The following is a 13,706-nucleotide window of genomic DNA, read 5'->3' on the forward strand; positions in this document are numbered from 1 at the left end:
AACCCGTGTCTGTTTCCCTGTGATTGACAGGCTGCCAGCAGGATGCTGCCTCCTTTGCAGGGCCGAGAGGCACAGGTGAGCTGCGAGGAGACACCGAGATCTGAAGAGGGTTTCCTAATAGGGGTGTTTGGGCTCTTTCAAGTGTCTCAGACGTACTCATTAAACACGAGGAGCTCGGGGCCGGCCTGACAGTGCTGTAAGGAAATGAAACTAGAACCCTTGATTATCCAGACAGTTCTCAACAGCCTTCTTCCAGGAGATTTCATGAGCGGCTGTGTATGAAAGGGAATAATGGTGGTGGATGGGAGAGGTAAAGAGGAAATTAGTGCAGGGTACACTTAAAAAAATGAGCAAAGTAGGAAACAAACCCCTGGTGAGAGGGATGTGAAGATCAGAGCAACAAGGTGCAGTAATGCCTAGGAATCTCCTGTGCTGTTGACAGAGTAGTTATGCTTGAGGAGAAATTATGGTCACTTTTAAAGGTGCTCTGGAGAAATTGGGGACAGGAGGTGAGACTCAGAGAAGAAACTTTTCTTAAAAAGAGGTCATTTTACCTTTGTAAGTTTTTTTCTGCCTGATTCAAATGGGCTCCACTTGTCCGCTCATCTGTGAATGTTAAAAGGGGATGCTGGACCTGCATAGGTTACAAATGGACTAAAATGGAAGCTTTTGCTAACCAATTCCTTTTGAAATCAAGCTTGAATGAGCTTAATAAAAATGGGTCTGTTTTACTCCCATAAATGGCCCTTTTTTTTTCTTTTATTTTTCCTTCCCAGAAGCCAGTCTCATTTTTACCATCTAAAAATCCCAGCGTTGTGGCTACTATCCAATTCTCCCCTTGATTTAAGAGGCTTTGCCATGTAGAGTTTTTCTTTGAGGGGTTTTCTTCTTTTGAGGTCTCTGGCAGCGGTGGGGGTATTCATAGTTATTACTGCACAGACAAGGCAGGATTTCAGGATTACCCCTCCCAGAGGTCCTGGTGCATCGCAAGGAGGGCACTTGCTGCCGTGTAGATATGTGCCCCTTGCTTTTGCATTCCTGAAGGCTCCGTGGGAGGCTGGGCCATGGCCATTGGCCTCAGAGGCAGCTGCCCGCTCTTTCAGCTCAGGGCCTTAGGGCTGTGTACCAGCCCCAGTGTGACACCAGGATTGCCCCAGCAATGCAATAACTGCAGATTTGTGTTTCCACTCGAGGTTTGTGAGCAAAACGCTTCCTTGGCAAGCACGCTCTGTGGACTTGAGAAGTAGCAGAGACTCAATAATACTTTTCTATGGGTCTTCAAAGATATCATTGAGGATGAAGGGGCAGACTGAAAAATAACAACAATAATAATGTTTCTGACTTGATGTGTTGTGGCATCACGTCAAGTTATGTCAAGGAGGTAACAGCATCTTGTATGTTTGAAGTGACATAATATAACTTGACTGATGCAACATGACTTGATATTAGAAAATCCTGGTTCACAGTGGAACTTTGGCAGGTATCTTCCCTGAACAAATGTAACAAACTGAGAGAAGAGACATCAGAAGGGTGGGGGAAAGAAAGATTGAGAGGGAAAAACTTCAAGGCTCACATTTTAGTTGGTTCCACTATGTAAATCACTGCAGAATTTGCTGTGGGCAAGCCAACCTACGCACCGTGCAGCGCATTTATAAATTTCGAGATAAAGCGAGTTAAGATATTTTTCAAATACATAAATGTTTTGATCGCAAAGACCAGATTTCTGCTTAAAAAAGTAAACTGACATCAGGTAGCATGATTAATTCCAACAGACTGTTAATTGTAGTTGACTCAGATTGCTGTACAAATGTGTTGCGGGTTAGAAAACTCTTTTTTTAATTGTTGGTGTGTGAAATGAGTAAGCAGATAAAATGTTGAAAGAAATCTATTTGCATAGGGAGTAATCCAGCCTCTGTGACATGATGGAGCAGTAAAGGAATAAAATGTACATTGGTCCAGTACTGCGTATTTTTTCATGGGTGCATTATGTCTTCTAGTTTGCTCGGCTGCAGAAGTCAGCTGTGACAGATAATGACTAACTTCATTTTTAGCAAAACCTTGCCTTTCTTGTAGTTACCAAATAGTGGAAGTTGAAATGTACCATGTATTTTGGGGTAAGTCTGTCCTTTTTGAAGGTGGCAGGGTTGAAAGGCACACAGTCAGAACGCTGGAACATTTTTGGAGTTCACCATTTTCTGATGAAGGCAAACATATATTGAAAGTGTTGAAGTGCCTCAAATCTTGAAAAGACTGTGGTTTTGTTAGTTTTTGCGTGGATGCTTTTAACTATTAGACTTTAATCTTTAGGATGAAGTCCTCCTCCTTTTTAGCTTATGACACTTCCTAAAAGAAAGTGATTATTTATGGTGGTTGCACTCTTACGCTAAAATACATATTCAACACTTGCAAACTAGTATCACTAGGAAACAGGAGTTGTTGGAAGAGCTAGATGAAAACAGTTCAATGTAAAATGATACATTTAACATCAAATATTCTCAAGGACTGTTAGGATTAAGTATTATGAATGAAGGAGAAGGAAAAGCCACTTCAGCTAAGGATAAGGAATCTAATTAAAAATCGGTATTAAGGATATATAACCTGAGCCCGCTATCATGCTCTTTTAGAGTACCGTTGTATCAGTTGTAAAGGGGAGGAAGAAGTATCATTAAAGAAATGAGACATTTTCTCAGATTAAAAGACTGAGATGAGTGCAGTTGATCTTGGTAGCGAAGTGTCTGATCCCGCAGTCCTTGCGAGAGCCATTGGAGACAACAGATGACTTGTCTGTAAAAGGAATGAGAGTTGCAGGATGCAGGATAAAAGACGTGGGCCCCCAGCTTGTCACTTTATATTTGAGCATTGATGGCATTTCTGAAAAGTGAAGTGAATTCTGAAACCTTAACAGGTTTGCACTGCATTTGATTAGGTAAATTCATTTTAATATCAACCTAGTGAAAATGGAGCCGTATTCTCCGGAGTACACCCCGAAACTAATACCGACATGTGAAAACAAACCCAAAATATTTGTGCAGAAATTAGTATCAAGTTTTAGGTCACCAGAGATGTGTGAAATGTAACTGGGAGCAGCGGGGCTGGTGTAACGCAGCCGGCATCAGCTGCGGAGAGTTGTGAGCCTCTGACCTGCCCGAGCTGCTGCTTGGCGCCAGCCACAGTCCGGGCTGGCAGGGAGCAGAGCTGGAGCAGAGGGGGAGCAGAGCGGGAGCAGAGCTGGAGCAGAGGGGGAGCAGAGCGGGAGCAGAGCTGGAGCATCCCCGCGGCCCGGCCCCGCAGAGGACAAAGCGGCGGCGGCGCAGGTGGCCCCGCGGCCGGCGGCACCTGGGCGGGGGCCGGGCGGGCTGCAGGTGGTGCTGCTGAGCCGGGAAGCGGCTCCGCCGGGAAATCCCGGCAGGAGCGAGAGGGGGCCCTGGGAAACGCGTGCATTTATTCATCGCAAGTGTGCAGGGCTCACCAATTGAGAGGCAGAGGCAGCACTAGTCGGGCTTAGGTAGTCTACCCTCTCTGAATATAATTTCGGATTTGGATTCAGCTTAAATCCAAAGGGAAAACACTTTATAAGGCTGAGAGCTGTGTAGTTGCAACAGCCGGGGTTATGAGCTATTAAAGGCAATTACGTTAAAATAGATTATACTGTGTAAATTGAGCCATTTAGAAGGTGAGAACCAAAGAAACAGCTCTGATCCCCCTTCTTTCTAAATTGCGGTTTTAGTTCCTTGCAATTCTGAGGCACAAAAGTAGGTGAGACTGCTTTTGTATCTGCAAAGTGCTTTATTTCTGAGTGTAATTCTAACTGAGTGCAATCTAGGTTAAAAGCTGGACAACTGGGTAATTAGAGCTCACTTGCTGCTAAAGGACGATCAGCTGTACCGTAGCTCATTTGTGTTCCCAGAGACTTGCTCTCCTCTCCTCTGAGCGGAGGCTGCTGCGGAAGGAGCGTCTGTGCCCGGACTTTCCTTGATTGCGGAGATGATGGTGCTGGACAAGGAGGACGGTAGGTGGGCTGAGATTGTGTAAGCCTGTGCTCAGTGTCTTCTGTGTGTTGCTAATGTAGAAATAGATAGTTTTGAAACAGATGTGCGCATTCCTGAGTGTTCTGCCCTGAGCTTCTGATGTTTTTATCTTGTGTAGGTAAAAGCATGCTTGCTTTTTATTTCTTTTACCTCATCTCTGACATGATCGGACAGCCAAGAATGGTTTACTCCAGACTCTATTTGCTGACGGACACAGCAGAAACAGCTTGACTTTTTTTTTTTTTTTAATATCTATGTAGATTTTTATTTCTGCAAGTTAATCTAATATATCCATTTTAGCCTGTTTGTTTTCACAGCTTTTATTGTAAATCTAATTTTGGGATTTTTCTTTCCCTTTTATTTGTGTGCCATTTAGGTCTCTTTAATGTGCACCTTTAATATCTATTTCTCACAGCTTTTCTTCATAGCTATAAACATAATGACAGTAAGCTAATAAGCCTCTGTGGCAATACAATCCCCAAGATTGGTTTATTCTAAGAATTTACTCCCTTCTTATAATAGCAGAAGTGGAGGTTCTTTTGGGATGTAATTTCATGAATGAAGCTGAAGGAGAGCTTGACTGATTTTAGGATTCACATATGCTTATTTTTTTAAGCTGACTAGTCCTTATCAAGGATACTTAAGGGAAACAAATTGCTGTGAGGAATATCAGACAGCGTTAGTAGCCTGAATGACCTGATGCTATCTTTTGCATGGTGCCTGCCAGGGTGTGCAACTTAACTTCTCAATCATCAGTAGTTTCTGGGATGAAGGTGGTAAGTCCAATCACAACTTTTCAATGAAGGTTGCTTGAGTTGTTTTTTGGTTTTTTTTTGGCTAAGGCTGCTTTGTGCCTTAGGTCTTCCCTCATAGCTCATACACTAAAAGCAAGGATTAAAACTGAGACAAAGCAGAAGGCTTCTGTAGCCATCCACATGGACTTCCGTCCATGGTGCTGCCTCTTGCCAAGGACCTCTGCCTGGTGGCACTTTGAGTATGGAAAATGGGACCTGCATCTTAACTTTTAAAAGGCATTTCTACCCATTATCTCCTTATTTCATTCCACGTGTATAAATGGATGAAGTGGGCTGTGGAATGAATTTTCCTATCTTTTAAAATTTATTTCAGAAACCTCTTTAAGTGTTAAAAAAATGCCTTAGGCTGTTGCCATTTGGAAGTAAGAGAAATTACTGAATATTTGTAAGACTGTAGACAGGAAACAGCTTTTCACAGGGAGCAAAAGAACTTGGAGAAATTGGAAGTTGGGCATTTTGGCGGTAGCATTGATTTTACTTGAATATATGTATTGCTTTTTAAAATATTTATGAGAAAAATAACTTGTAATTTAAAGTCACTTACTTTCCTGTGTTGGAGTCATGCTGACCATGTTTAGTGACTAGTACTGAAAGCTGCTCAGTGCTATTAAGTTCAAATTATATGATTTTTATTCCACAACCCATATCTGTCTTCTAGTATTTTACAACTGATTTAATACTGCACTGGAGAATAATGAGGAAGGCTTGGCTTTTGAAAGACCAGAAGTCTTCTACTAAAGTTTCTCTCCGTTCTGCTTCCCTTCTCTTCCCTCTCTCCTTTCCTTGCTTCCCAAAAAAGGGAGTATTTTAGACGTAGCACTTTGAGGTCTTATCTCGCTATAAGTTTGATTTCTAAAATTCTCATGCTGGCATGTTCACACGTAGGATTTTAGTCTACTTTCTGGGATGGCATGTGAGATTTTGTTTCATGACGTGTTTGGGACAATGAAAATTGTGAGCTTTTCAGAAAAACTTGACACCTTTAAAATATGAGACCAAGCAGAAATGCATCATTTTCAGTGCCCCTTTTAATGCAAATTCAATCAGATTTGGATTAAGCGTTGACCAATGTGAGATCAAAGTCCCTGTATAAGTTGTCATGCCCTTCTGAATTTATTCTGTGCTAATTAAGTTGGCATCCCAAAACTGTGAAATAATCTTATTTGTGGAGGAAAAAAAAGTCCCCACGGGCTTTATTTCTGTTAAGATCTCGTAAGTTCCTTTGTTAACACAGTAGAACTTTAAAAAAAAATTAGTAGATGTGGAGCATCTGTTACACATCTTCTAGATCAGCTTTGCAGTTGACGGGCCTGTGGATAAAAGACACACTAAGTGCTTGAGTATTGCTTATGCTGGGAAAACAAATGAAGCTAACAGGGTTTCAAAGGCTTTGAAACAGTGTCACTCTCAGAGGTGTTCAGTTGTTTTCTTTGGCAATATAAGTTGAAGCAAGCTAGTTTACTTTATTAGAGGCATAAGGCTACTCTTGTAACCTTCCTTTGACTAAGATGAATTTGGCTGACTGACCTTATTCTTTCTGGACCACACGTGTTGTGCTGCGTTTGGGTTTTTTGGGTTTGTTTTTTTTTTCCCCTCTTTAGGATTCATCTCTTTTAAAGGGCAGCAGCATTTTATGTATTTTGTTAAATCTCTCTTTTCAATTTGTGCCTCCCTACAGAACTATGTTCTGCTATGATGGAGCAATGCAAATCAAGTAGAATAGCCCAAATTAATTCTTCACATTGGCGGCAGTATGATTGCATGCATGGAATCAATAATGCATCATAGAGGGATCAAATTTTGGAGTATAATGTGTGAATAATGCTTGACACAAAACAAAAATTCAGTCATCATAATAGCAATTAGGAAAAAGCTTCAGCTTATCCCAGCTGTAATCTCTGCTAACAATGAAGCACAGCCTGGTAATCAGCATGTATGGTATGAAATGCACTAATAGAAATCACGGCTCTTTGTTATGTGTGTGGGGGGTGAAAGTTTCCTTTTCAGCTAACTTGTGCTGTGTTAACCAGACATGGCATCCTTCAACCAAATTGTGGAGTTTGTGTGCACTTGTAAAAACACTGATCAGCTGTGTGTTCATCCTGATGTTTGCATAGACAGGAGCACCTCAAATCAGGGGTCCTTTGTGTTTTTGAGCAGAACTCTGATTAAACAGATCACAGGAGTGGGCTGAGTAAATAACATATCAGAGGACTCCATTAAATGTGTACCTTGGTTTTATATAGAAAGGTTTTTTATATATATTTTTTTTAAATTAAAAGAGAAATATGAATACTCAGTGGTTGTGGGCATTGGGGTTTGAAAATGGGTCTTAGGTGGATGGGTGGTATTTAGGGCAATGAATGTTAGGTAATTTGAAACTGGATTAGTGCAGCAGTTGGGTTCCCTGTTGTGTGAGAGCCCATCTTACCCCTCACAGAAGGCAAAAAAATGCAGCATTTGGAATTAGAAAAGCTGAGAAATAGATTGTATAATGTCAGTGACAGGAATTGTGCCAGAGCACCCTGGCCAGGACAGCAGAGCTGTGGGCTGGCTTCACCAGGGAGCATGCCAGCTGCATATGGAGATACCTGTTGGTAGGGGTATCCTATAGATGGATAGGTAATCCATCTATCTCCAGCAACACAGGTCCAAACAGTCCTGTTCTGCAGATAAAAATCTTTATACGCACTAAAATACGGCAGGTACAAATTGTACCATGTGGAAAGAAGAGTTTTGCGTGCTGCTGGTATCTTTCGTTTTCCTTTGAGCGTACCTTTCTCAGGTGTACCTATTGAGGAATCATGCAGAGAGAAAGGGAAAAGGCATGGTGGCTTTTCCTCATGTGACATGGCATTCAGCTTTTCTGTTGCCTAATGTTCCTGAAGCTCTCTCTCTTTTTCCTTTTTATCTCCTGTGCCATTCTACCTCTGACCTTCTCCGTGGTCCACTGGTGTCTACACTACCATGTATGAAGAATCCTTACGCATCTTTGCAGACATCAACGTCTTAAAAAAATACTGATAAAGGTCACCAAAGACCTTATTTTTTGCCTATTTAGCTGAGTTACCTGGTGGTTTTTTGAGGGCTTGATCTTCACACATATGGTTTTGGTTTGATTTTGGAAGTTTGGTCTGGTTTTAGTTCATGACACAGTGTCCTTTTGTGACTCAGAAGTACAGCAATGAATTAATATATTCATGAAGAGGCGATTAAAAATTGTCAAAAAATTGCTATAAATAAAACTGGAGCACATTCGGCAGCAGAACATGAGCTCAGTTTGGCCATAAAGGACCAAAAAAACATTTGGACTGTTTCTCCAAGTGTGGAGCTAGAAGTAGTTCTTGGAAATTCCCTCTGCCCGTGAAATGGCAAATATGGAAACGCGGCAGAACCACGGGTTAGTAAAGTAATTGCCTAAACCTATTCAAGAAATGAAGGCTACTGTAGTTGGAGCACTAATAACCTAGATATCCATTTAAAGAAATCTCATCCTATGAGAAGGAGTGAAAGGAGGTAGCAGGCCTAAGAGGAGCAACCTGCTTTGTATAGGAGTATGGCAGGCAATCAAATAGTTCCTAGTGTTTGTTCAGACTAGATAGCTGAAGGATCTGGGTAGGATGTCATCCTACTTCATCCCCAGATGCTGTTGACACGTGATAATTGCCTGGTTGACATAACAAGTGTTGAAACAGTGTAAGGACATTTTTCAGCTTGGGCAATAGGGCAAAGGAAGGAGCTTGTTCTTGGAAATCTGTTTGCTCTAATTTTGGTTTAATGCAGTAGAAAGTATACTTGATACCCTGGCAGCAGAACATAATTTGTCTTCTTTGGAGTTAGTGTTAAATTTTATTATCTTTAATAAATACAACATGAACATCATGAACATGTCAGTCTGTTTGTCATAGCCATTCCAAAAATGCTCTCTTACGGTAGAATCTTCAGAAAAATTCCTTTTAAGAGCAGTGCATTATTAATAAAGTAATCCATTAGGTCTGGTGATAAAGGGTCACAACAGAGTCTGAAATAGGTTTCTTAAATGGTTAAGAAATTTATCATGGTTGGAGGATTAATTGATTTCATTTGGAGGCTTTCTTAAGGTTTTCAGGCATTGAGTTTAGAGATGGTTTTCTTCTCTTTGGAAATGTGCTTGCTGCTCAGTTTTCCTTCGCTGTCATTAGCATGAACTATTACATTTCTGCTAAAGGCAAACTGTTCTTTTAGCATTATGACTGATTGCATCTGCGAGGAGTCCTACTTAGGTAAAGAATATGAAAGTTTATGGCAAATAAGGTATTTTACTTGAAATCAATTCAAAATCAGAATAATGGTATCAAGCATTAAGTGTTGCAGTATAAGAATAATGAAGGCACTGCAGATGCTGCTAAATGCTGAACTATAAAACTCTAATGGGTCTGTATCTTTTAAAAATTGGACAGAATTGTCATCATTTAGAACACATAGGCATTGTTTTAAACTGTATAGAAATCACTGCCTCCAACTTCAATAATGTGCGTAACTGTTGCCAGGGAATGATTTATTCAGTCAATGTAGCTCCTATTCACTGAAGACTTGGGGGTGGAGGGAAGGGTGTTTTAAAATGAAAGTTGTTCACTATTAGATTAACATAATTAAACCAATCTGAGAGAATTCACCACAGCTACTGTTTTTTTAGTTCTCTGTGTGTGTGTTTTCTCTGTCCTCCGGTGGGATAACTCCCAAGCCCAAGTTTCCAAGTACAATATGGGGTGCTATCCATGCAAACAGACGCTTAACTCTCCAGCGAATGTTCTTGCAAACTGCTTTCTACTTACATTCCATATCGAAGCAGATAATGGATGCTCTTGTCCAAATTTAGAGGGTTTTTAAATTTCATTGAACATTTTTGAATTCTTTACACCAACGTTCATAGTTCCTTGCATGCTAACCAAATCCTGAAAGGGTCATTTGGGCACTGAAAGTATTATTTGTCTTCTTTTTAAACTATTGATATCAACAGTTCTAGTTTCTCTTAAAGAAAAAGTGGCTGATTGTTGCATATTCATGACTGAACTGCAGAGAACTTGGACCAGAATTAAACAATTAACCCTCTCGCCAACATCCATTTGAGTAGAAGCCGGGGATATTCCTACTTGGTTTATTATGGATCTGAGATACAGAAATGTATTCCGGAGGACTGTGTTTCTAATAAATAAAAAGGCATAATGAGAATGTAACTGGGAAGGAAGACAAAAGCAGCCATGCTTTAAATTGTTAATGATGGTGCCAGTGGCTGCAGCTTTACCACAGCTGTTTAAATTGATCAGCTAGTGAAAATGTTTTGTTTTGGCATTTTCCCTGCATGTGCAACTCTTTCGAAGGGACTTCTGGAAGCTTTTCAAAGGGGAATCATGGTCTTTTTTTAAAATAGGCTTAAAGCACCAGAGTTTCCAGTATTTTGGAATCCAATATTTAAGGATGCAGTTCAGTTTTTCTTTTGTAAGTTTTTGGCTGAAAAGCCATTATTTCCCCTAGATTTCCTCTACCACTTTTTTTCCCCTCCACAAATACTGCAAATTACTCACTACCCATAAAAGCTGAGGCAACTGTACACTACACCCTTTCTGTAGCTGTCCTATTTTTTTTTTTTTTTTTTTTTTTTTTTTTTTTTTTTTTTTTTTTTCCCCCCATGTCTATTTTACTGATGCTACTGAGCTTGATCAGAACAGCAGGAAGGGGCTATGTCGATTTGCTATGCATCTTTTGGTCAAGCCTCCAGTGTGAAATTGTTCCATAAAATGTACTTTTTCAGAGGGAACTCACTCCTAATTTCCTTCCTGGTTGGCTGTACCTTGCAGCTGAAGTGGGTTAAACAATATGTGTTTATTGCTTGTATCCTTTCCTTCTGTTCCAGAGAAATGGATATATGTTTCAAAAAGAGGCATTCTCTTCAAGGCAGATAGGGAGGAGAAGACTGGACTTTCTGTGTGTTCACAAGTGATGTGGTAGAGTTATTTGGGCAGAAGACTGGCTGGAGCTGGTGAGCCTTGGTGTTTCCAGAACACCTGCTGCCTTGAGCTCATGAGCAGACCTGCCTGGGACCTTGTGTGAAGCCTCTTCCTGGCATTCCTGGTGGCAGGTGACTCCTCGACAGGCCATGCCTTACATAATGTTGAGCAGACAGGTTTCTGTGTTAATGTACTTGCAGTGAGGGTGGGTACTGAACATTATTCAGGATCCATTATATATTTATCCTTATACTCATTTGTGGAAAATGATTTCTGTAAGTACCCTGTTACGGTTATGAAAGCCTAAATAAGCATCAGTCTCAAACCCTTTGACCTGTCTGCACAGAATGGAGATCTGTTTTGAAAAGGACTCCTTTATATCTGTTTTTACTCCATGCCCTTCCATTCATTTGCCTATACAAAGCAATAAAGGGTAAAACCAAAGTAACATAAATTGGTCTGTCTTCCTGAATCCATGTCTCGCTAATGTACCCAGATTAACTCAACTGTAAATTGTCTCCTTTGGATGTCGTGTCTTGCTAAAAGTTTCCTATATGATTCATGATTTGGATTGCTTTTAACAGCTATTGGCTAAGCAATATGGTAAATGTACAAGGTGATGCAATTGGCATTAGTGAGAGGATGCACAGGAGCATGTAATGCAGTCAATACTACATTAACTACTGATGCCCAATTACAGAAACTGGAAGAGTGGCTTTTAGGAGCATTAGGACTTGCAGAAGAGCTGAGATCACCTGCCGCTCCTTGCCTAAAAGCTTCACCCTTTACGCGCTGGGATCAAAGCAAACATTTAGTTGCTATTTTGTCATGTATAACAACGAAGGTATTCCCCCCACTCCCCCCTTTTTTTTTTTTCCAAAAAGTGTCACACTGATGCTTTTAGCACATGTAAATTTCAAGACTCTACTTCCATCTCCTGGGGCAAGAGTTTATTTGAATAAAAACTCTTTAACCACCTCTGCATTTATTGTTTCTCTGAAGCTTACTATTTCAGCCGGTTTTTCTTTTAAAGAAATACTAAGTGATATTTAGAGTGTCCTATTTTAGTGTGCCAGAGCGGGCTCCCCATTGCTCCCCCTAGCTTCTTTCCCTTTTCTAATCTGTATGAGATTGTTTGTGACCTCAGCTGGCTCCAAGTATATAAAAAGTGTTTTAAAATACAACCAGATACCACATAAAACAGGATATTTGAATGTGCAACCTCTCTGCAGTCTACATTCAGATTAAGCACACATTGTTTCCATGACTGCTTTTAAACCCATTTGCAGTAGACGGCAAAGGACAACATTATACTAAAAACAGTGCATATTTCTAGATTGAGCTGTGTGATCACAAGTTCTAAATCTATTTTAAAAATAATGAGCGATGTCACTGCTGCATGGCAAAGCTAGCAACCCACAAAGTTCCTCTGGACTTGGAGCGAGATGGGAAATTAAGCAGCTCTAAGAACACTGAAATATTTTAATGTAAAAGACAGCTGGCAGGTGGCTTATTGCGCTTGTTGCAGCATTTGTCTTTACTTCCAGCTATGATACTTGGCATATCACTGCTGCTTTTAATCCTCAAAGCATTTTGCCAGTACTGAGGAATTTGTGCACCCTGAGTGATCATCCCCTGGAACTCAGGCCTGGATATCTGGGGGATGTGCCTGACCTCCATGAGGCATGGGTGGACTTTTGTGTTTTAGCTGTCCCTGGTTTGTTCCTCTCTGTTTTCTCTCGGCTGGACCTGGGTCCTACCTTGCCTGCTGTCCCACGGTGGGTTAGGAGGTCAGACTTCTGCAGAAGAAGGAGAAATAACTTCTGGACCTCCTGGGAAGGACAGAGTGCTATTGAAGCAACTGCTCTCCTTAACTGTTTCGGGAGCAGTTTTATTGATCACCTCTCAATTGGCACTTTTAATTTGGTGGGGTTTTTTTGGTTGGTTTTTTTTTTAATCCCAGAAGTCCAGTCCAAGCAATTGCAAAGTGTTGAAGAAAAGCCTTTGCTAGCCTATCTTCCTGCCATAATTATGAGCGTTGGTCACGTTCCCCTCCTGCTCCTGCTGTGACTGTGAGTGCCGGTCTCGTCCCCCTCTTCCATTTCATGGGGGCCACAGAAAAAATGATGTAAGGCTGTGGTGTAAAACAGCCTGACAGTCTTCAGACATTTCCTCAGGGACCATTTTTTTTTTGGTAGATGGTGCCTTAACTTCTCAGGCAGCAGTTGTGTTGGTTGTCCGTGTGTTTGCCCCGAAGCCCCGCGGAGCTCTGCCCGTACCTGGGCACAGGGCTGGTCCGCGGTGTGAGCTGCGGCCGGGGCAGAGGAGGAGCCTGTTCTTTTGAAGTCCCACTGTTGCTTTCAGGTGCCGATCGATGCTCTTTTGAACGTCCGGGGGAGGAGAGCAGAAGGTGACCTGCTGGTTTTCCCCTCGCACTAATGTGTTTAAAAGGTGGCACCAGCAGTGGGGGCGTGGGGGAACTCGGCTGAGCTGTGCCTTCAGCGCGCTTGAAACGCAGACAAGTATCCTGAGCCTGATGCACTTTCCAAGCTGTACAAACAATGTTTGAAAAGTCTGAGGTACCCAGCAGGGCAAGTCAAAACGTCCTTGAGCAACTTTGTATTTAGACAGTGTTTTCTCTTTGCCTTTGATCAGGAGGGAGCAGATGTGCCTCCTCTCATGTGTGTGTCTGTGCACACCCCCTGATGTACGCGCATTCCCTGTCCTTGTGCAGGGCTGCAGTGTTTAGGGTATGCTGTTATTCCTCTTTGTTCTTTCTTATTACTGTTGTTCTGTTGCTTTTTTGTTGTTTTTCCAGCGAGTCTAAGTTGGAATTTAAAGAGGTCAGACTAAACAAGGTTTTAACTTATTCTCGC

At 41.4% G+C, this 13,706-nt stretch overlaps 1 protein-coding gene across 3 annotated transcripts in view; it reads left to right on the plus strand.

Annotated features, from left to right (window-relative positions):
* Positions 1-13,706, plus strand: part of LMO1 (LIM domain only 1) — a 65,234-nt gene that overhangs the window by 5,668 nt on the left and 45,860 nt on the right. The window contains exon 2 of one of the 3 annotated variants that reach the window (XM_063398048.1): positions 3,908-4,009. The exons of the other annotated variants lie outside the window; for them this stretch is intronic. Within the exon in view, the coding sequence (XP_063254118.1) occupies positions 3,985-4,009 (25 nt within the window). The 5' untranslated portion in view covers positions 3,908-3,984. The remainder of the gene's footprint in view (positions 1-3,907; positions 4,010-13,706) is intronic. 3 annotated transcript variants of the gene reach the window in all.

The sequence above is a fragment of the Prinia subflava genome, chromosome 5 (genome assembly GCF_021018805.1).
Source record: "Prinia subflava isolate CZ2003 ecotype Zambia chromosome 5, Cam_Psub_1.2, whole genome shotgun sequence".
In the NCBI taxonomy this organism is placed as follows: Eukaryota; Metazoa; Chordata; class Aves; order Passeriformes; family Cisticolidae; genus Prinia; species Prinia subflava.